We start from the raw sequence: 23,056 nt of genomic DNA, 5'->3' as shown, positions 1-23,056 counted from the left end.
CTAAGTGCTACCTCTTAGTTTAAAAAAGTTATTCTTTTTTAGAGGGTGGGAAAAAAATCCCAACCCTAAATTACTTCCCCAACCCACTTATTAAAAAGAAAATAAAAAACAAATTTCCACCTGCAAAAAAGGTTAGAAGGCTGGCCTTGCTTCCAAATTCAGAAATTGAAAATTTGGAGTCTTCATTCATCCAAATAATATATATTCATTCCCCACAGGCAGCAGTGATGGTTCTTGGGATAAAGAAAAACTTCAGTCTCCCCCCACCCAAGGATCACAGGCCTCTGTTAACCACCCCAACTTGCCTGGACAGCATAATGTTCCAGTTAGCCATCCTCTCAACCCTCTTCAACAGAACCATCTTCTGCCAAATGGTACGGGTTGACATCTTTCAGCACTAACATCAGCAGTTTTCTAGTTCCTGTCTCTTTTTTTTGGTGTTTATAAATAGGCAATGAAAAAATCAAGGATGTGCAGAATTCTGGACTACTTCCCTTAGAGTATTAAGCAGGGGAAGTGGAGACAGTAAAGAGCAAATACGTATGCAATAAAATTGATACTTAAAATAACTGCTAACTTGTGCATCAGTGGCATAATGAAGCACTGCTAAGGCACCTCACAGCAGATATCAAAAACTATAATAAATAGCCATGGCTTAGCAATGATATCATACATTACACAGATATAAACAAACTAAGAGGTCTAATAGCCTCTCCTTGTGGCTAGAAACTCTCCATGGTTGCTAGTGATTCACCCCTGCATCTCTCAGAAGAGAACTGACATAGAGCTTCCTTTTCCTGCAATGTGAACCATCTTGTCACCTGTCACTTGAATGCTGTCCATCAGGAGAAAAAGAAGGCAGTGCTTAAGAAAAGATGCATAAATCAATTTCCCTGTTTTTTCCCCCAACAGGGTTGGAACTTCCTTTTATGATGATGCCCCACCCGCTGATTCCCGTGAGCCTACCTCCAGCCTCTGTCACGATGGCAATGAGCCAGATGAACCACCTCAGCACCATCGCCAACATGGCAGCAGCAGCACAAGTGCAGAGCCCTCCCTCCCGGGTGGAGACATCTGTTATCAAGGTAACTCTAGAGCACACCAAAATGAGCCCAAACCAAACCAAAAGGCGCCAAATCGTAGCCCGCTCCCAGCCACCATAAATATTGTAAAGGTGTATTGGATAGGAGTCAAATGTTCTAGGGTAAGTCATGAAGTCAGTAAATACAGGAAAACCGAGTGTGATGACTCTGAGAGCACAACAGGATACCAGTGGCCACTGTTAGCATCTCAGTTTCCCTCCTTCCCTCTAAATCAGTATTAAAGCAATGCTCAAATTGAAGCATTTTCATACACAGCTTTGTCTTTTTCTTGTATTTTATAGTCTGTACTCTAATGTTTCTTGAGATGTCATGGAAATATTACTCTTAAATTAGAAGAGGTTGTTCTTCCAATTTTAAAACCTAAGCATTTGAACTGAAATGCTCTAATTTATTTGAAGAAGGCTGAAAGGTTTGATATTTTACCTGTGCAGAAACTAAATTTTCCAAATCCCAAAACAAATTAGAATGAAGTAGCACAGAACAGTCCCAGTATCTGCAGGCCAGAAGTGTAGTATTATAGGGATATCTCAAAAATATCTGATATCTGAACTTGTCTACCTGTTTTAGGTTTTGTTTCTGGCCTTTAATTAACTTAATCTGGTTATAGAGGCACTTACCAGAGGCATGGAGTTTTTTATTCTTTTTACTGCAGGTGAATTGTTTTCATTTTAAAGCATTTAATTTAAAAAGACACTTCCCTGTTACCATTAGGTAATTGTGACTTGATCTTTATTCAGTTATCTACATTTTGCCTCTTATCCTTCTTTAGGTCTAACAAATGAGAAAGAGAAAGTACACAAACTTTTGTTCCTTTATCTAATGTATCTTAGAAATAGCCACACAAAAGCAAGTTTATGTAGTTTTTCAGGGCTATATTGGAAATCGATCCATTCATGCAATTTCTTTGACACAAATTAGGTAAACTTAGAATCTCTTGGACCTTCAAATCAGGAGTTACAAAAGTTCTGAAGTTCATAATGATTTAAATAGAGTGAAGAGGTCTGACTTTTTTAAGACATTCAACATACTGGTGTACCTTTCTTCTTTAACCTAACAAGCACAGAACCGCAAAGAACTGTTCTAGGTCAATAAAAACAAATCTATGTTTTTATTGACCTAGAAAAATATGATCTGATGGCCTAATTTAGTCACCTATACCTCTAAATCTAGGGTCTCCTTTGGAGGCCTTCAATGGCATCCCTTTCTCACATATGTTGACATGAGGAGTTAAGATACTGGTTTGAAAAGAATTACTTATTTAGGTAGTATGCCAACAAGACCAGATCCCGCCCTGGTTTCCATCTTGCCCCTGTGTTGGGGATATGAGCACTCTGCTGCTAACTGATTGCATGGTGTTTTTTGCAACTCTATTTTCCTATTTTTACTGATTGGTATTTAGTAAGAGTTATATGATAATAATATTTTCTGGAAAACACATGGTGCTTTATTTCATTCTAAATTTATTTTCTTAATTGAAACTGTAGCCACTAGTCCTTCTGGGGATCTAAAAAATGAAGATTGAGATGGAGCACATGCTAAATGACACCTGGCATATGAATTACTGTGCCAACAAAACTTTATTTCTTTATTTTCACTATTTTCATGATACTTTCCCTCCTTTCATTTTCTATGAGCCATTTTATTTCATATGTAAGAGTATAAAATTTGACCTTCATGAGCATTGGTAACCTTCTGTTTCTAAACTTCAACAAGCTGACTTCTAGCTTGTAAAGCTGATTTACAAGTTAGTTGCTGCTATTAAAGCTGCTTAAGTTACCATGGTCTACATTTAAATATGTCTGTGGGAGCATATTGCAGTGTGACCACTATCTTTGTCTCCAGTTACCAGTCAGGTACATTTAAGTACAGCGTATCTCATAGGCCATGTAAAAATGCTTTCCTTTTGTGGAAAGCAGGGCCTGCTCTGTTGACAGATCTAACCCCATTATGGGAACATTGCTGGACCCAGGAAACACTTAACTGAGAAGTACTTTTGGCTCATGTGATCTCAACTTGCCTAGTAGGTTTAAAACTATTGGACTCTGAAAGGGACATACTATATAATTTTGTGTATTATTATAACCGTGGGCAGTCCCGTACCAGAAAATTTTCCTTATCCTGGGTGTTGTTTCATTCTTAACAAGTCCATTTTTGTAACTCTGTTTCCTTTAGCAGAGATAGATTCCTTATAATCTAGGTGAAGTACCTAGAATACTTATAATCTTGAAAGTACCTAGCAATTTAGACTCTCTAAAACATTCCAACAGCATGTTATAGCTGGAAAATCATAATTTCTTTCCAAAAGTTTGCTTATTTGAGCATTTGTTTGTATTAATAATCTACAGTATGTATCAATGTCATTTTTGAAAATTCAGCTCTCATATCCATACTAATTAAATATTCATTGTAGCTGCCAACTTTTGCATAACTCCTGGCATAACATCCTGTGCAAGTTATTTGACAAACCAGGTTTCATGTTCCCATCTGGTTTGCACATAACTGTAATATAAAAATATGTGTATTTCAATGAAATGTTTTTAAATGACCAAATTAACCTAAGTTCTCTTTAGAAAAGTGTGCACATACGAGGATGAAATACAGATTTCTTCTGAACTTTGCACTAGTAAGTTAAGGATTTTAGGTCCTTTATGTAGAACATGACATTACCTAAGTGCTGTCATGACTTCTTCAGTCAAGGCCTGTAAGTTATTGCCCACAATTAATTTCTACTACAGGTGAATCCATAAACACAAGTTTTTACTTGTCCCTCAAAACTCACTTCTAAATGTAAAATCTTGCTGCACATAGTTACTTCAACAGTGTCATAAGGGCTGAGGAACTTACTGTTTCCTACTCATTCCTTCAGCCCCATTGTGGTACAACATATGTCTAGATTTATATCCTCTGTTATTCTCTATTGCAGAGGGATATGGTCATGTGGATAGAGGTAGCGCAGATAAGTATTTATGTTCCTATTTTTTAATACTGAACAGGATTGAAACATAAACCCCACAAACTTAAAAGGATGAGGTCATTATTAGGTGATTGTCTTCCCATGGGGATGGACATAATGTCACTGGCAATTTACCTATTCTCTAGGCATAGTCAGAGGCTGTGATTTTAATGCCCACTGAGTTATATGCACCAAGTAGTTGAGCAGGCAACTGCAATCAGCACACTTCTTGAACCTTGTGCTGGCAGTGTAATGTTTATGAATAACAACTTATACTACAATCAAAATAAATATCTTCAAGAATAAATGTAAGTGAGAAGGTCTAACCTGCTTTTTCTTTATTTTTACAGGAATGGATAAATAGTACAGTTGCTCTCTTTCATGAAACTGTTTGTTATTAGAATTATAGCTTCCAGTTTTTTATTGCAAATATTTTCAGACATCTTGGTTTTGTTTTCACTATGGTTTTACTCATTTTTTAACCCTAATTTTACTGAAGTATTTTCTCCTTAGTGTCAATGTTTCCACAAATTGAAAAGTTTTTGAATCACTCATCTCAGAGTTTGTAGTTGTAACCTGAAACAACAGCATAGATTTGAAATTAGAGTACTGCATGTTTGCCAGTGTAAAGTCTGCTTGAAAGTTAGAAGGCCTGTGAGAAATTTTGACTCTGAAAAGTAAATCAATAGTAACCATATCTAATTAAGTAACAAAGAACAAAATTAAGTCTTAGAAAATCAAAGTCTTCAGATTGCGAACAGCCAGGTTCATTGGATAGAAGGATTGCCTTTGTGAACAGTGCCACAGTAGATGACTTGCTGACCTTTCCTTCCAATTCACTGACTTCACAGCTAGCGCCGTTATCTTTAAACTCACAAAGCTTCAAATGCCTTTCTATTACTGGGCAATATTTCATTTCTTCATGATAAGATGTTGGAATAAAGCTGAGATCATGTACTAACTAAACATTTTATCCTGCTGCATTCAGGAGATGAGACAAAGACAAAATTACAAGGGAAGCCTTACAAAACAACACCTTAGATTTGGCAGTGAACTCTGAGCCCTAAAATCTTCAGAATTATATTTCAGAAGAGTGTTGTGCCCTTTCGAACATGAGATGAGCATTAGATGTCTTTTTGTAATGGAATGTTTAGATATATGAGTTGGATGAATAAGAGGAGAGCAACAACAAGCAGGGACAGCAGATTGTGACAACAATGAATTGCAGTGAGTGTGACAGCTGTGACCTGGGGATGCTTTAGACATGAAGTGGCTTTCATCACCTGCCCGTGGTTTCAAAGGCTGAGCTTGTTAGCAGTTTCACTACATCAGTTTTTTTTCCACTCAGCAGAAAGATATATGAAAATATACAGGACATACTTTATAATAATAGCAACTTGAAATTACATTGTAAAAGTTAGAACAGAGCAGCAGCATGCCAGAATCAAAAATTGCAATTTATCTATATGTGACTAATAGTTAGAGGGAGAATTAAGAATAAAACAGAAGAAACCAATATGTCCAGCTGAAAAAGTGAAGACAGCAGTGGCACAGAAGTTTTGCATTGTGTAATGGATATATCAGACTAAAGTTTGCTAATTTCCTCACATCTATCATAGCACTGGTTGTGTTACACTATTTTTTACCTTTTTTTAAATCTATCTGTATATAGATAGATATGTTCCTGTGATCCCATAGCAGAAGTTTACTGTTAGCTTATTTAACAAGAGTAGCTGCTGACAGATTTTATTTTTTAGAATAACTCTGTTTATAAGACCATTCTGACATGAAATTTAATTTTAGAATTCATTCACTTTTTCATTTTTCATTGTCAATATGTGTGTTCCTGTTGATGTAATTTAATGTTTCTATCTTTTTTTGCCTATAATAGATAGGTCAGTTGCTCAGAGCCTGGTGCTAATTGCACCCAGGTCATGGATTCAATCCCCATATGGGCCATTCACTCAAGACCTGGACCTGATGGTCCTTCTGGGACCCTTCCAACTCAGACTCATGTGTTTCTGTGATTTTTTCCCAAAAAGTCCAAATAATAGCCAAAGAGAGGAAATGCATCTCTGCCATATAGAAATGGCTGAGCAGAGTACATTTTAATGTCTCTTATCAGACGGGTGGTGAGCAAGTCCAGAGAGCATACCTGAAAGGAAACAGACTCTGAGAGGAAAAAGGGCAAGTTCACTTCACTGATCTGAATCTTGAATCTTGTGTTGAAGGCAAAAGTTTTCTGTGGACGCTTCTGTGTCTTACAGGAAAAGCATTATGCAGGCAGTGGCAGCATTCCTGTGAAGCTGGATATGCCGTACGCCTTTCACAGACAGGGAATGAGAACAAAATTGATTGTGTTCCAAATTGGCAGAAAAACCCTTTTTGTATGCCTAACCTGAAAAACACCTGACTTTTCAGATAACCTACTATTTTTAGAGACATTAGTGCATTGTGCATTCAAACCAGAAATCTTAACACTACTTTAAAATGCTTTTCTTGAATGTGTAAAAGGGCAAGAGGGAAGCTACTTTAATTTCCTCTTTATCTGATATGTGACGTATGATCAAGTTTTCTTCTGTATGTAAGGAGAAATTTGATTTAGAGCATTTAAGTAATAAAAAGTAATTTCATTACAATAAATATTTTAGAATAAAAATAGGACTATCAGCTCCTAAAACAACTGCTTTTACATGTTAAGGAACCAAACATGGAAATTAGAATATACCAATGATTTTTTAAGTATAATGTAATTCAAATAACAATTTTATCCTAGCTGCAGAGAATATTATATCTAATTTGTAGGAATTTGAACATAATAGAGAAAATCTCTGCCTTAGAATAACTTGTGTATATGCACACTTTTTTTTTTTTTTTTAAATTTAGAATTAGTAGATCTTAGGTCAAAGTATAGTTGACCTTCTTTATTATGGCTTAACTATCTTTATATTAGAGGACACTGTGTTCCACCTCATTAATTAGTTCTATCTATATGATTAATATTATTTGTTTTAGCTTTTAATACACTTTTTATATAATGACCTTAGAGGATGCCAACTAAATGTGGTAGGCTGTAACTTGGAATCATTGGGGTTTTTTTTTAATAATAGAGGATCCTATGGTTCTTTTATTGTGCATGTTTCTGTGGTGCAGTTTGAAGCTAATAGCCAAATGCTCATATGTTAGGAAATTTGCATGTTCTGGTGTGTAACAGGGAGCTATGTGTGTAGTGTGAGAAAAACAGAAAAAAAATCAGAGAAATCAGGAGAAAAAAAAAATCAGAAAGTGTGTCCAGCTTGCCAATAAGGAGTTATTAATTTGATTGGAACAGAGTTTCTTGCATGTCTATATGTTTGCCTATTGCATGGAGTTTTTTTGTGTACCTTAGAAGGATATTTTGTTTGTTAGAAGAAATATTCGTTGTGAAGGTAAAACCAAGCTATTTCTTCAGTTGATAGGGATCAACTTTGTTTGCTTGCTTGTTTTTAATCTCTGTAATGGCCCTGTCCACTGACACCCACTTCCTGACTGGGTCATTGTGCTGTATGTACTGCTCATGATTTCCAAGGATTAGATCTCTTGTTGTGCAAGTACTGTTAGAGGATTACTTGGAAGTCTCCTATTTGGCTTCCCCTCAGTTAACTTCTGCTAGAATAATACATGTAGAAAACAGGACACTAAAAATCAAGCCAATTCAGTCTTATCTTCAGTTGATCTCTTTCTTCATTTTATGCTTTCGGTTGTCAGTATTCTTGGGATGAGAAGAGCAAAGTAGGTACAATGAAAAATTGTGGAAGTAAAAAATGTAATAGAAATCAACTTCAATTGGTCCAAAAGATAAATAAGTTCAAGGTATTCACAGAGAGAGAAAACATGTAATGTAAACATCATGGATTCTTTTCTTTGTAAGACATCTAAGATTTAAAATAATAGTGCAGTTAATGACAACATAAAATATTAGAACTCCTGAATTTTGATTGGGATTAGAAGTGGATCTGTAAGAACAAGGTGAAAAAGATATCATGTGCATCAGTGTGAAGTTAGCGAGATCTTCAGCAAGCCCGATAGTATGCAGGTAAGGAAATAGAACTGAAATTTTATAGCATTCAGTCAGATTGATAACACTCATATAGAAGTGACTGAGGAAGTTAGGAAATAACTAACTATTAGTCCATTTAATTTTTCACTTCTTGAGTCTAAATATTCATTTAGAGCACCATAGTGTCTTGACTAAAGTGGAATGAAAAAGTAAAACTGTAAAAATAAAATGTTCTGTTTGCAGAAAATACAAAAGATACTCAAGTTACTAATTTCTTAAACTTATTCAGCTAAAGTAATGTCAAATTAAATGTGACATTTTACAAGAAAGTTATTCCTGGAATGCATCTCACACAAGTTCAAAATAAGTCAGTAAGAAACTGAAGAAAGAAATCTGTGTTTTGATCACTTTTAAAAGCGATTTTCATAACTACCACCCAAAAGGCTTGGAAGACAAGTGTCTTCCCACAAAGGCTGGAAAAAATATAACCTACTCCTTGTTACAACCACCAAAAGGTGAAGCTAACACAGGTTCTCATTGATAGATTCCTTGGGGCATATTAGAGCAAAACCACACTGGATGTCGTATGAAAAAACACAAATCCATGTTCTTAAATACACACTTGGAGGGTTTATTTTAGAACAGTTTGGTTGCAATGGGGGAGCACATGTGTAGCCATTTAGATTATTATTTTATGTAGTAATATACCAATATAAAAACATAATAATGACACTTAAAAAATGGAAAGGACTAGAAAGATATCACCACCCACGGACCTCACAAGATTTGACTGTTGCAATTTCAATATCTGTTGGCTGAAGTGTTTGTGGCTGTCTTGGTCTGTCAGGAATAGGAAAAGCTCACAAAACACCAAAGTTCCACAGTTATATATGCTTAGGTTCAGGTGGGAATGCCCAGGTTCCACTCCTGAGGTAGGGGGTTTCACACTGAATGGTATAAGGCTGTGGATCACAGGACACTTCAGGAGTCTTTCATGATCCATGACACCTCTGGGGATGCCACCTCTCCTGTCAGCACAGTTGAGTCACTTATGTCCATCAGAATGGGTGAACACCTTCAGACTTTGTGTGAATGTCCCAGTACTTTCTGAGGTGAGTTTTCATGCCTGAGCCATTATGAAAAGGGCAGAGACATGATAAAAAGCACTAGCCCAATGGCAAATTGGCAAGATTTGCATCTTGCCAGCCTCCTTTCTTATCTTTTTCAACACCCAGCTGTAGCCTTCAGTGATGAGTGTGTGCCCTCTGCACCTGGGTGGTCAAGTGGGCCGCCTTTTGGGTCATTAACCAGTCCAGTCTCTCACACTCCTGATTAAAAGATAATGCTGATGCTGATCATTAATATTATTATTATCACAACTGTATAAAACAGTTTGTGTCATTTATACTTTGCCTAGCATGCAGTTAGCCTGTGCAGGGACACTGTGGTTGCCCCATAGCTGGCAGTGTTCAATGCCAGGCTGAATGGAGCTCTGAGCAACCTCCTCCAGTGGACAGTGTCCCTGCTGACAGGTTGATTGAAACTTTAAACATCTCTTGATGGCCTTTAAACATCTCTTCCAACCTAAACAATTCCAAAAGTTACCTAAACTATGAAAAGTATGACCTTGAAAATAAGTTACTTTATTCTTGCACTTCAATCACTTAAAGCACAAACATCCTTAAGGAAGTTTGTTCAATACTGAAGAAGAGCAAGACAACTGAATAGTTAAAAAATTATATACCTTTAGAGCAGGACTTAATTGTGTGTCTAGAGCTCATTCCAAGACTAAAATTAAAGGAGAACTGAACCCAAGAGATGAGTTTTAAGGCAAAGTAAACTAGAACATAGTAAAAGGCCAAGACTAAATACCTGTAGGAGACAAATAGCCAGGAGGTGAAGACTGTGCATGCAAATCTGGTTTGGTTATTGCAAGAACATGAATTCAAAGTTTGTCAGAAATAGTAAACAATTTTGTTAGTAAGGAACAAGAATGGCAAAGAATAAAAAATACTTATGGACAAACTGAGGTGGAGACAACTTAGAAGATACCACTTACTTTTCTGTCCTCTTAGGAGCAGAAGTATTATTCCTACATATATTACCTGAAATGTCTTCAATAGTGATGCAACAGCTGAACTTCATCAGCTTTGTGTTTTGATATATTTTGAGGAAGGCTTTTGGTAATGAAGCAATGTTCAAACAGTGAAAGCATGCTGCTGAAGCAGAAATAAAATAGGAACAAAAAGAAATTAATATTTGTAACCTCATATATGGACAAAGATGTGATATAGGGAAGAAAGTATTTCTGGTCTTCTGAATAGCATTATTGATGTATTAAGATAATTATTTTTTTTAAAGTTACTTAAAAATAACTTTCAGAATAAGATTTTGCAGTATTTGCCTATTTGAGAAATTTAGAAAAAAAGTTGATAAATACATAAGAACTCTCCTGTTTTACTTAAAGAGATCAAGACAGTGTGATTTTGTGAATGTTATGTAGTATTCTGGAACAAAACTGGGGTGATTTCAATTCCAGAGAGAACCTCAATCTCATGTGTTTCAATCTCTGATACTGAAATCTTTTACCTGTTTTTTTAACAGCATAAGATAATATACCCAATGTCACAGGAACAAACCTGTTATTTATGAAATGGACTTGATATTGAGAGTGTGTAACTTGTCACTGGAATTAGAGTACAAGAAAGGGTGTTAGAGTTCCCTAGAGTGAAAATTTCTTTGTGGTAGGAACATTTTTGGAGGAGGCAAATGCCAGATTCCTAAATGCTTAGGATTCATGATTTGGATCAAGTTGTGAAGATCACCAAGATAAGGAACACTTCAAATTTGGCCCCTAAGAGTTTGTTGCCCACTGCTTAGTAAAGCCTCTGATACCTAACTGAGAGTCTTAACAATCCTGAAACATTGGTGAACCAGATGCTAAATTCCTGCATATTACCTAAATTGTTAATACTACTTTTTACCTGTGACTAGCAAAAAATGGAGAAAAAAAGTAGTGAGAGAGGGTTATACACCAGATTTTCCAGAAATATCTGCCTCTTTGGAGTAAAATTTTAGGAAAGTAGTTAAGTTTTAGGAAAAATATTGGGCAGTGGACAGAATCCTAGGTGTTATCTGTTGCCAGGATTTTAAGTCAGTAAGTTCTATTTCTTTACTGTTTCATGTAGAGTAACTTGTACAAAAGTGGCAGGCTGTAGAAGTGAAAAAGTGTCTCTGATCTGCATTATTTAATAAACACAATTTTGAACAGTTCCTTTTTTGAAAAATTTTAAATGGAGTCTAAAGTTAATATTTTGCCACAAACCAAATTAATCTTTTCTACACAAAATCTCTGTTAAGGAAGACATATTGATATTCCAGTACTGTTAGTTTATTACTATGGCTTTTTTACAGCTACAGAGTACTTCAATTTATCATTACCAGCATTGCCATTTATTATTGCAGTGAATTTGTTAAACACAAAAAATTGCTATAGACTAGACTGCTGATTGTGGAAATATGAAGCAAGGATATAAAACAATAGTTAAGGTACTAAATTGGTTTATTTTGCATTTCTGTGTAGTTCAGTCCCATGTTTTATTGGAATTAAAGGGTATTTTACAAATGAATTGATAAAGCCAAGATATATAGTTTTCTCATGGATTTTGTCTATGTCATATAATATGAGAATAAAACTCATTATCTGTTTTGTTTGTACAGTAATTATATTTCGTTGTCCTGTGCATTCCTTTTGCTCGCTCCATCTCATAATACGTGCTGTAAAAGCACACATAAATAAATAGGATAAACAAATTAAGCTGTTTAAATAAATTAATTTACTCTGCAGCTCTGTATTCAAATCTTATGTGCTCACTGGATTTCATTTTAATGAAACCCTTCTAAGAACAATACATTGTATGCCAAACAGTGAAATTATATTTTAAATGAATGATTAAATATACCGTGTTCTAATTTATATCAAATCTGTACACTGTGCATGCTTAAATCCTCCTAAATCTAAAGAAATAAATCTTCTACATTCTGAAAACATCTGCATTATAATCCTCCTCTTGAATACCCAGATCATGGACATATAAACACAATCAAAGTCATAATAAGCCTAGAGCTATGATGCAGTTAAGCTATCCTCATCAAGGTTTTTGACTTAAAAACCTAAGACTGTTAAAGTGGAATCCACTTAAATGTCTTGCAACATTGCTCTAAAAAATCTCCTCCCACTCCATCAGTATGCTCATTGAATCCCTTTGCAATCAGAATCTCAAGTTCAGCAGATATTTTTTTATGAAACTTACCTTGAACAAATCTATTGATTACTATAGTTGAGGATGTTGCAAAATTTCTTGGGAATGCATTCAGAGAAATAAATATTTATCTAGTGACTGGGCATGATAAAAGAATGACTGCTTGTAAAGAACCTTTCTGTGTGAGGAATGTACTGCTTTTTTCAAGAAAATACATTTGCAACAGCAAGAGGTTTTTTTCTGTTATTACACATGTATACTAATTGTATTATTTCATTACCAAAAGCTTTTAGTGAGTTGAATGTGTGCAGGTGTTTGTTGATTGGTGGTTTGGGCTCATTGTTTTTCTCATTATAAGTCAGGTTTTCAGTTATCAAAAGGAGAAAAACAAGCAAAAAAAAAAGGTTAGTTTAATATCTTCAATCCTTCCAACAGATTTCCCCTATAGGATTCATTTATTTTTATCACTATTTTTCCAAAACAGCCTCACTCTCACATACTTTAGCAATGAGTCTTGAGAACTTTCAGCAGTAAAAAGGAAACTGCAGGGAAAGACAGTGAATTTTCTAGAAAGAGCTATCCTGCACTCATCTCCATTTGATTCTTGTTTGTATTGTTTGTGTCAGACTTCTGGGTAAATATCAGATGTATCTGTCTGCTACATACTAACAGTTCTCACACAGCAGCTATGCAATTCAAACCATCACAGTCCTTACATTCTGTTTTTCAAAAGCAAGGAAACTCTTGAAGTGCGTCATAGCTCCTCTTGGCTGCCCTGCCAGGCCTTTCCCTGCATAGAAAAATATGAGTGGTGGTTTTCCCCATTTTGAAGTGATATGGCCACATTCATCCAAAAAGTGTGATTCATTCCAAGTTTGTGTTCCATGGTAAAAATAGGCATTTGGACTTACATCAGTCATGTGACTGATATAGGTACTATAAGGAGGTTATAGTTTCTTTATTATCCATAGCAGTTCCAAAAGATCTCATTGCTCAAGAAACCTCTTTGAAATTAAATTGTGAAGTAAAAGTCAACATGAGATAAAACAACAGTACCTGGTCTTTATTTGTTTACAGAAATACATAATTCCTCATCCCATAAAGCTAACATCTGTAAGCCAAAATGTATGCTTCCAATTCAACTGCATGATACGAGTAACAAAAATAAAATAAACAAACAAACCACCAAAAAAACCCCCCAAAAACCAGAAAAAACCAACCAACCAAAAAAAGAAATCCAAACCAACAACAACAACAAAAAGGTGAACAAACATCTTAATTTTTAAAGTAGTCCAGAAGGCAGTTAAAAGCCTGATAGGATGAGCAGTATTCACATTGCATGCTGAAATGTAAGGTCTAGTGTCCTAAAGTTGCCAAGTTTCCCTTGACAATGCTCTGCAAATCCTGGAAATGTCAACAAAGGAATGAATAGGTTGGAATTTAAGAAGGAGATTCAGTTTAGGGAAGTGATGTTTGGAAACAGAGGCTTGGTTTAACATTGCCATTTTTTCTCGATGGCTTTTTGTGTGGTCTAGGAACGTGTTCCAGACAGCCCTTCTCCTGCTCCTTCTCTTGAAGAGGGCCGAAGACCCGGCAGCCACCCATCCTCTCATCGGAGCAGCAGCGTGTCCAGCTCTCCCGCACGGACCGAGAGCTCTTCAGACAGAATCCGTAGGTCCCATTCTTCTCCTTCCCACCCCTCTAAAGCTGATGAGGTGCAGCTTGTGTTTCTGGTCACAGTGCCCTCGCCTTGAGCAGGTCCCATATGTCTCCTGTTCAGAAGCTCAGCTGCAATAACTGTCTCCCAGCATTATGTTCCCCAGTTTGCAGTACCGTAATATCTGATGCTACGTTAACAGGTACTGATATAAACTGCCATCATGTCATATTAAACATAAAGATATGAGCAGTGAAATACAGAATTGCAGGCAGGAAGCAATTTGCTAGATTAGTTTCAGAACTATACATAAAGTGTAAACATTTTTAAAAGAAAGTGAATTTTATTTAATCAGGTTACTCGGTTTTGGTTTCTATATTGAATCTGACTTCATAAGCAATATTTTATGTGGTAGAATTGCTTGGTAAAGAGAAGAATTGGGTTAAAGAAATTAAAAATGTTCATACTTCATAATTTTTTTAAATACAAAAATTTTTTAATGGTGAGAAATATGATAGAAAGAATATCACCTCATAGCTCACAGGGGACAGAGTGAAATTAAACTGTGGTGTCCCAGAGTGATGCCATTCTTATCAAAGTTCCATATACATGTTGTAAATTACACGGCAAAGACTCTGAAATCTGTGATATTCCAGTGCAGCAATGGAAATTAAGGTTTTAAATGCATACCATTTTATGGATGTGTACTTAAATTCGTATTACACTTGTCCATTCCCTTTAATACTGCTCTGTTGCAGGTTTTTGTGTGTTTAAATAGTCTTTCCACAGTGGAATTTGTCAGTAGGTGAAACTGGAGGGTTTGGCACACACATAGAAGGCCATGAAATAGCTGCATGAAATAGGTGGCCATGCTGATTAGATGCAACACGTGTCCTTTAGGCTGCTCCTCTTCGGGCTCTCCCTATGCTCAGGAAGCTGACTCTTCATTGACCTTCAAATGAGAGATCCTTCATTAGTGTGTGATGAAAAATGACTTACCAAAGAAAAGAAATGAGGCCTGACTATGACAAGCTGAAAATTCTGTTTTGTTATCACTTGGACAATTCAGAGAGCAGATTAAATTGGCATCCCATATACTGTGACCTGTCTATTTCCCCAGGCTTGACCCACAAGCCTTTCATTATATTTTCTTTCCATTGTCCATTTGAGGAGGGGGAGTGATGGAGTGGCTTTGGTGGGCACGTGGTGTCCAGCCATGATCAAGCCACTGCAGGCTTCATACGTGAAGGTCTGAAAAAACCCCTCCCAAATGTGGAATTAAATTTTTTCTTAATTGATTGAACAGTATTTTTGTTTACAACTGATGAAGCTCTTTTCCATTGTTCCCTCAAAAAAACCCTAAAACAATAAAACATCAGAAACTCTCAAAATCTAAATTGAGAGATATTTATTGTTTTTGCTAAGGAATTGCTCATTTTTTTAACAAACAAGGAAATTATACTGTTCAGTTTACTATATAGTTTACAGAGAGGAGTGGGACCTTTGCACTTTTTTTTCTTCCACGTAAACATAGCAGAGTTCCTTAAGTAGTGGATCACTTCAATAACTTATTTATTTATAAGATAATTATTTTCTGTCCTATCTGATTTGCTAACATTACACCTGATTCTTAAGTACATCTTTTGTAGTGCCAGCCAGAAAAAGATGGCTAGTACAGGAATATGGGTTCCATATTTAAAAAAAAAAAATTACTAAAAATCGCATAAACATCTTGAATTTTTTTTTTTTTCCAGAATAAAAGCATAGAAATATAAACTACCTAATAAGAGTTTCTGAGGTGTGTTTGAGACTCATGAGGGTCTCTGAAAGGTGTTGGACAGGGCTTTTCCACCTGTCTGATGGGCAAAGAAGCAATTCTACTGTTGCACAGAATGTATGGAAAAACAGTGTTTATCACCTGAAAGGCCACAATGCTTCATTTAAGGAAGTTATTAGGGACTGCATATTGGGAATGTTGGTACTCAAGCATTTTTGTACAATGAACTAAAAATTTAAGAATTCTCGTTAAATAAGGGAGAACATATTTGCAAATCTCTAACTTTATCCAAAGTTACTGAACTTTCTTTTTAAAATTCATTGTTTTAAAGTAGCAGTGTCAGGAAGAAACTTTTCCTCTCTGTGGATCCTGATAGCACTAATTAAGTAAGTTTGTGATTGTTAGAATTCTTGCATAATTAAGAGGAAGACAATGTAAAATAAGTAAAAAAGGGTATTGTTAGTATGACAGCTGATTTCTTTCTGCCTGTGCTTGTGTCTAGCAGCTGTCCATCAGAACGGGCTCTCTATGAACCAAATGCTGATGGGTTTGTCACCTAATGTCCTGCCTGGACCTAAGGAGGGGGATCTGGCTGGTCATGATGTGGGACATGAGACAAAAAGAATACACATTGAGAAAGGTAACATGAATATTCTAATTCTACTGCTTCAGTGTAAAACAGGTGTTGTCTCGGTAGCTAAATATTACTATAATTGTGATTTTTAATTTCCTTATTGAGATTTTTGTTTAGCTGATTTTTTATTTTCAGTTTCACAAATCAAATTGTACCAGGATAATAATTTTCATTATTGTTCTATTTTGTAATCTCCAATATTAATGAATATATATAAATATATAATATAAAAATATAAATATAAAATCATATAAACATATAAAATTATATATAAATATATAATATAAATATATAAATATATATTAAAAATATATATATGAGGGAGAAATTTCATAAATATTGCAAAGTAGGATGAGTCAAAAACTGTTTTACATTATTATTGCCACTCTGACCCTTCTGCAGCACTGTTTAGGTATTTAAAGTTTCTGTCTCCGTCCAGTTGACTTTAATGACCTACTTCCCAGAGGGACTGAGCACCATGAAAATTAGTCCATGTGTGCAAAAATGAAAAAGGCTAATACCAAGCCATTAAATTAGGGAATTGCATAAAATGAGGCTGGTATACATTATATAATGGGATTTAAATTTAATTGAGTATATGACCAAAGTGTTTGATCTAGGTGAATAGTCCACATGCACTTATGCTGATTATGACACCATTTCATCTCTGCTGGTATTCAAAGTCAAGTTCCTGTTCAGGGCTCTTACAGGGGATTTTGGTGGGGTGGTGGTGAAATTTAGAAAGGTGCATTTTGTGTTTTATTCGCTTAATATATGTGAATTTTAAGTCTTATAGACTGGAAACATTTTTTTTAAAGAGAGGCTTAAAAAGCAATGCATGCTTTGAAAAAAAATTTCTTTAAGCTTATCAGAAAAGCTTTCTCTCTTTGAGCACAACGAGAGAAAAAGTAAAAAGTACAATAACCAGATGTTGAAACAGAGCTGGAGAAACTGCTGTAGCTATGAAGATTTCAGAATAAGACATTTTGTGACATATTTAATAGCTATAAGGTGATTCCTCCTCTGTCTTGTGTTTGAACACTGAGATATGAAAAGGAATTAAAACCTGGACAATTCTGTTCTGGACAGGTGGTGTTTTTAATAAGATTACCAGAAAAATTAATGGAAACAACATTTCTTTTATATAAACCATTTAGTTTGGTTCATTGCACACACAACCTGTTTTTGCTTACACTATGCCCTCACTCAGCCTCTGCAAATTGTATCCCTGCTGTGAAGTATGATGTGATCAAATAGGTTTGTTTTGAATTTCCATAAATGATTTTATTTCAGCCTTTGAAGTTACTTGTTTAACTGTAATCTGACTGGTAAGTTCTGCAAAGAGAAGTACATATTAAGAATGGCAATACTTTTGCATGTCATTCAGTTTTTCAAAGGGTTTTTTAATTATGCTATCCCAAATATGTTTTCCCAGTCTTTGCAAGATCTGTTCTCAGTAAAACTGCTGAGAATTCTCCTTTTTCCTCAGTCCTGTTTAGGTCAAACCACCTTTTGTTTTTCTTTTCTTTTTTTTTTTTTTTTTTTTTGTTCTTTTTCCCCTGCTCTGTTCCAGCCTACTGAATTAATGGTAAATATTCATGGGCTATCTAGATTGATAGGGGTTACTAAATTAAAAATTGTTTTCTGTCATGACTACATTTATCATGTCTCTCATATCAATCTTGTAACTTTAGTACTAATCTAATCTGTATTAAAACAAGTGATTTGACTTACAGATATTTTTGGAGATAGTAATTATCTAGTTTTGTCACTGTGAGCTTGCAATCAGGTTTTGAAACTGTTTTACCCCTGGAAACCAGTCTGACTGTGACCATATTTAAAAATGCAAACACACATGCAGGTGGTGGCACTTTTATTGTTAAAATGCCATCATCTTCTTCAGCTGAGAAGAAAGGAAAAGGAAAAGGAAAAAGAAAAGGAAAAGGAAAAGGAAAAGGAAAAGGAAAAGGAAAGGAAAGGAAAGGAAAGGAAAGGAAAGGAAAGGAAAGGAAAGGAAAGGAAAGGAAAGGAAAGGAAAGGAAAGGAAAGGAAAGGAAAGGAAAGGAAAGGAAAGGGAAAAGGAAAATAGAAGTCAAAAGCTCTAAGTAAGTATCATGAACCATTTAAAAATTAATGTGTTTTCTTCTAAGACTTTTGTTGGCAGAAATACACTAGGTGCAACTAAAATGTCTTTTAATAGAACCTAGAAAATCCTTCCTAGTCTGGAAGGTCCTGTCTTCTCTCTTTTTGTTCTCTCTTCCATTAAAAAAAAGGAAAAGATGAAAAATCTCTGAAGTTATCTGAGATCAGGGACAGTCAACAGATGACTTGAAGGGGGAACAAAGTTATAACAGAGCTAACTGATCAACATAACAAATTTTTTGTCAGAGGGGTGAACCATTTGTTCGACCTGATCTGTGAGCTGGATGTGGGTGAAAAATGCCATTTACCTGTTAGAAACATAGTACAAATGAGCTAATTTGACCGGTTCACACAACAAGGTGTAATATATTTAGAAACAGTTTATTGGCATTGGCAAACTGAATAAGTCTTTCAAAGATCATATGTGTTTCTATTAAAAATCTAGCAAGAATTATTATTAATGACAAAAATCAGTTTATTTTATTAGAGTGGTTTAAGCTACCAGTAAAGCACTTATGTAGTTTTGTGGAGGGTTTTTTGTTGTTTTTTTTTTTGTTTTTTTTTTTTTTGGGTTTTTTCTTTTGTTTTGGTTTGGTTTTGTTTTGGTTTTTTTTTTGGTTTTTTTGTTGTTGCTGTTTAATTTTTGAGGGGTATTTTGGTCTTTGCTTGTTTTTGTTTATTTGTTTGTTTGTGGGTTTAGTTTTCGTCTGTTTGTTTGTTTGTGTTTTTGGGGTTGTTTTATTTGCCTTTAGACTGCCTTCAAGATATATTTTCAAGTTCTGGTATGTGGAGTTGTGAGTGACTTTACCTTCCATTGGGTCAGGTTATTATTTTGACGCCAACCATCAAATGAGGATCTGTGGATCTGACTGTTAAAACTAGAAAGTTCACCCAAGGCTCTGGGTCATTATTTGTTGCAGGAAAACTGGAAGAGTTTCTGTTGTCAATGTTAGAATGTTTATTGTTAAAATGAAACATGAGTGTTGAGGACATTTTCCAGCTGCTTAATCCAGGAGTGCAGCTTGGCTGCATCCTAGCTTTGTGCTGGGTCCAGACCCAGTGTACAGGTCTGAAGTTCCACTCATGCCCTGGGTTCCATAAGAAGGATACTTAGGTTTCCTAAGGTAATTTGTGGTCCAGTGAGGTTCCTAGTCTGGACTAGGGAGGACAGCAGAGCACTTCTGCCTCACAGGTCTTACATAACTCAAGATGTCATCATCTGTATCACCAGAGGTCAATTACCCTAGATTTCCAAAGTTTTTGCTTATTAGAAGACAGCATCATTTCCAATTTTACTGAAAGAAGGCTGTAGAACTGCAAATGGTCCTGGGAAGAATGAGGTAAGTTCAAGTACACAATGTTAGCTCAAGTGCTTGACAGCTAAAACTAAGCATCAAATTTTGTAATCTATAATTATGAACTCTTTGATGATACTCATTTGGTTTTATTGAGTCAGACTTAACAAGAAGGGCTTATGTGAAGTATAGGATTCATATTAGAAAGGATCCTTTCAGTTTTCTATGTTAAGAGAAGACTTCAAGTCTTTTCAAGTTTCTATGACAGGAAGAGTCTAGTTCCTCAGTTTTGGTGAGGTACATTTCATCACTTTTCCCATTCAGCTTACGTATGACATCCTGCAGACCTTCCCAGTCTGAAGCTTTGAGAAGCAGATTTTTGGTGTTTTTTATGGAACTGAGTATCTGTTCAGCTCTTCAGTAATGCTATCTGTTAAGCATGGATAGGAAAGAGGAACTAGTGGAGAACATAAAAGACTAGACGGCTGAATCCTGATCTTCTTTTTGCCCATTGATCTGAAGTGCTTCAAAAAAAGAGAGTTCAAAATAACCAATGGCTTAAAAGTCAAACACACCGTACTTGGAGATGTGGAGCACATTTCCTGAGCCCTATCCTTAATCACTGTGCCTTTTGTAAAAGAGGAGAGATATTTTAACATTATCCCTTAACCCTTAATGACCTGGACTCAGGTTGTTTTGGGTATGCAAGGTGTAATTTATAGCTCAGTCCTGCTGACAGTGTTTGTCTACTTACTAGCTCCAGGTGGCTGCATGCCATTTTTTGGGTGATGTTGGAGGCAGTGGCTGCTCATAGCACCCTCTAACTGGTACCTGGCTAGCAATACCTACTCTGTACTTTTCAAAGGAATGTAAAACTCAGCTCACTTCAGCCCAAGATTCCCTTATGGGGCACAGCCACTGAAAAGTTTGTTGCTTTAGCACCAAATTTAGATGCTTATTTTTTTATTGGATCTGGCCTTAGGGCATCAGATTAGAATTTTCTGTCTCCATCAATTTGGGCCGTTTTTAGATAGACACCAACAGCAAATGAAGCCTGAATGTCATGCTTACATTTTCAATTGAATATGTTATTTGAGATGTTATGGGAAGGACATTCTCTTGCTGAAAAAATGCATGCTCTTTTCTATGGCAAAATATAAAATACTCACCATGCTCCATGCTCAAAAACAAGTTAAAGTATTTCTTTCAGAAGAGTTTTAAACTATGCTATTAATGGAAATTCCACATGTAATTTTCAGGTAATCAACAATAACTGCTTCTTGACAGCAGCAATTAAGGTATAATTTTATCAAATTCATGTATGAAAAAGCCCCTGGGTTGTCTTTCTTTTTATTTTATGTCCCCCTGTCAAGACAACATCAGTCTTAGACCTTTGGCTAATATTTTCTAGAAGAGAATGAAAAATTTCAAAGTATCCTCAGTTAAAAATGGAAAATTTAAATATTCCGAAATTAGGATTGGATTTTCCTGTTAGCATTCATGCATCAAAAAGGGAACTAATGATAAGTATGCCATCCTATATAGTTAGATATTCATTTTGTATTATAAGCAGTAAATCCTCTTAAAAGGCATGCACAATGTAAATATAGCATGCTTTTTCACCTTAATAAATACAGAAACACATATGAATATGTTTCTATAAATATGAAAGACTCAAAGGAAGTTTTAGCATCAACACAATTCTCTCCAGCCTGGGCTGTTCTCTAACAAAGTTATCAAGCAAGTGATCCTGACCTTTGCTTAAAATTCCATTCTGAGAAAGCCCTTTTTTAAGGAGGATACTTACCAGCTCATGTACAGAGTAAATTTCATCAGCAGCTCTGCTGCCTGGCTGCTTGATGTAAACATATTTGCTATGTGTAAACATATTTTATCTGTTCATTTTTGTATGGATGCATACTCACAGAGGGATACTTATACAATGTATTTATTTGACTGAATATTGCATTTTAATGTAAAAAGAAGAATATTATTATACTTAGATAGGTTTCTACATGCCAATACATTTGCAGTTAACACATTTTAAGTCGACATTCTCAATTCACATCTTAAATCTTATTTATTAAATCTTAATAGATTAGTTGTTAAATCCTTAAGATACTGAGTTCACGCTTTCTGTATCACTTAGGACTTCTCAAAGCCTTAAAAGATAATAGTCAAATTTTTGACCTATGACAGATAATACAATAAAGATCTGCTAAATTAAAGGTTTGATAAAGCCAGTATCACCAAGATAACCTTTTTACACTTTGGTTGTTGATGTATCTTTTCACTCAGTCTGAGAGGCTCAGGAATTTTAAAAGTACATTAAAAGCTATTACAGTTAATGGATTACAAAGGTGAAAAATAAAATCAGAAGTTTTTTCTTAATGGGTTGTTTTTTGCTAAGTAGCTGGAAAACATCTATTTTTGTTACATAGAAAACATATTATTGAATAGGGTGTGAATAGTATGTGTAGGCAGTAAGAAGTACAAAGGCTGTACAAACTTCTGAAAGCTTTTTTTTCAGTGTAAATAATTGGATAAAATTATTTCGGTAGACCCTCATCAAGTCATCCTCCAATGACATTCCTCTGCAGACTTGTTTGCTACTAGGGTCTTTAGTTCTGCCGGGGTAGTAGTAGTTTTGGCACATTTTATGAGAGATTTGCTGTGCAGTTTTCATTTGATGGATATGTGCACATCACTTCCAAAATATTCCTGGCTAACTGGGCTCAATGCAGCCCAATTGCACATAAAACAAACTGCCTATTGCACATTTAAAGTGACTCACATGAGTCTTGGACACACCTGATTTTCTGAATAAGCTCATATGAGTTACATGTGCACAGAATCTGATCTATTTTCAATCTACTGAAACAGCCTTACCTGTGCAGTTCTTACACATCTTGTGCCCCAAACAGTTCTGAAAGGTGCTTTATTCTTTTTCTTTTTCTAGTTTCTTTTTTTTCCCCCAACTTTCTCTTCATGCAATAGACCTTAGAACAGTCTTTAGTTTGTTTATGGTTTTTATTGTATCTATAGTGGAGAGGAGCTATAAACCCCTGTGAAATAATTTTGCATGCTCATTATGATTTTTAAATGAATTCTTAAATGAAAGACATAATGGGCATTGATAAGATGTTAGAAAGAGCCTTTTTATCATGCTACCACATTGAAATTTTCAAATCATC

At 35.4% G+C, this 23,056-nt stretch overlaps 1 protein-coding gene across 3 annotated transcripts in view; it reads left to right on the top strand.

The window, feature by feature from the left end:
• The window catches only part of DACH1 (dachshund family transcription factor 1), a 350,907-nt gene that overhangs the window by 232,360 nt on the left and 95,491 nt on the right, over positions 1 to 23,056 (top strand). For 2 of the 3 annotated variants that reach the window (XM_058824679.1, XM_058824680.1), the window contains exons 4-6: positions 913 to 1,085; positions 13,893 to 14,028; positions 16,297 to 16,431. In XM_058824679.1, the coding sequence (XP_058680662.1) occupies positions 913 to 1,085; positions 13,893 to 14,028; positions 16,297 to 16,431 (444 nt within the window). Of the gene's footprint in view, positions 1 to 218; positions 375 to 912; positions 1,086 to 13,892; positions 14,029 to 16,296; positions 16,432 to 23,056 lie in introns of all 3 variants that reach the window. The other variant, XM_058824678.1, reaches the window with a different exon arrangement.

The sequence above is a fragment of the Ammospiza caudacuta genome, chromosome 2, assembly GCF_027887145.1.
Source record: "Ammospiza caudacuta isolate bAmmCau1 chromosome 2, bAmmCau1.pri, whole genome shotgun sequence".
NCBI classification, from domain to species: Eukaryota; Metazoa; Chordata; class Aves; order Passeriformes; family Passerellidae; genus Ammospiza; species Ammospiza caudacuta.
Note: the sequence above shows the minus strand (reverse complement) of the source record. Positions and strands in the feature narration are given on the sequence as shown.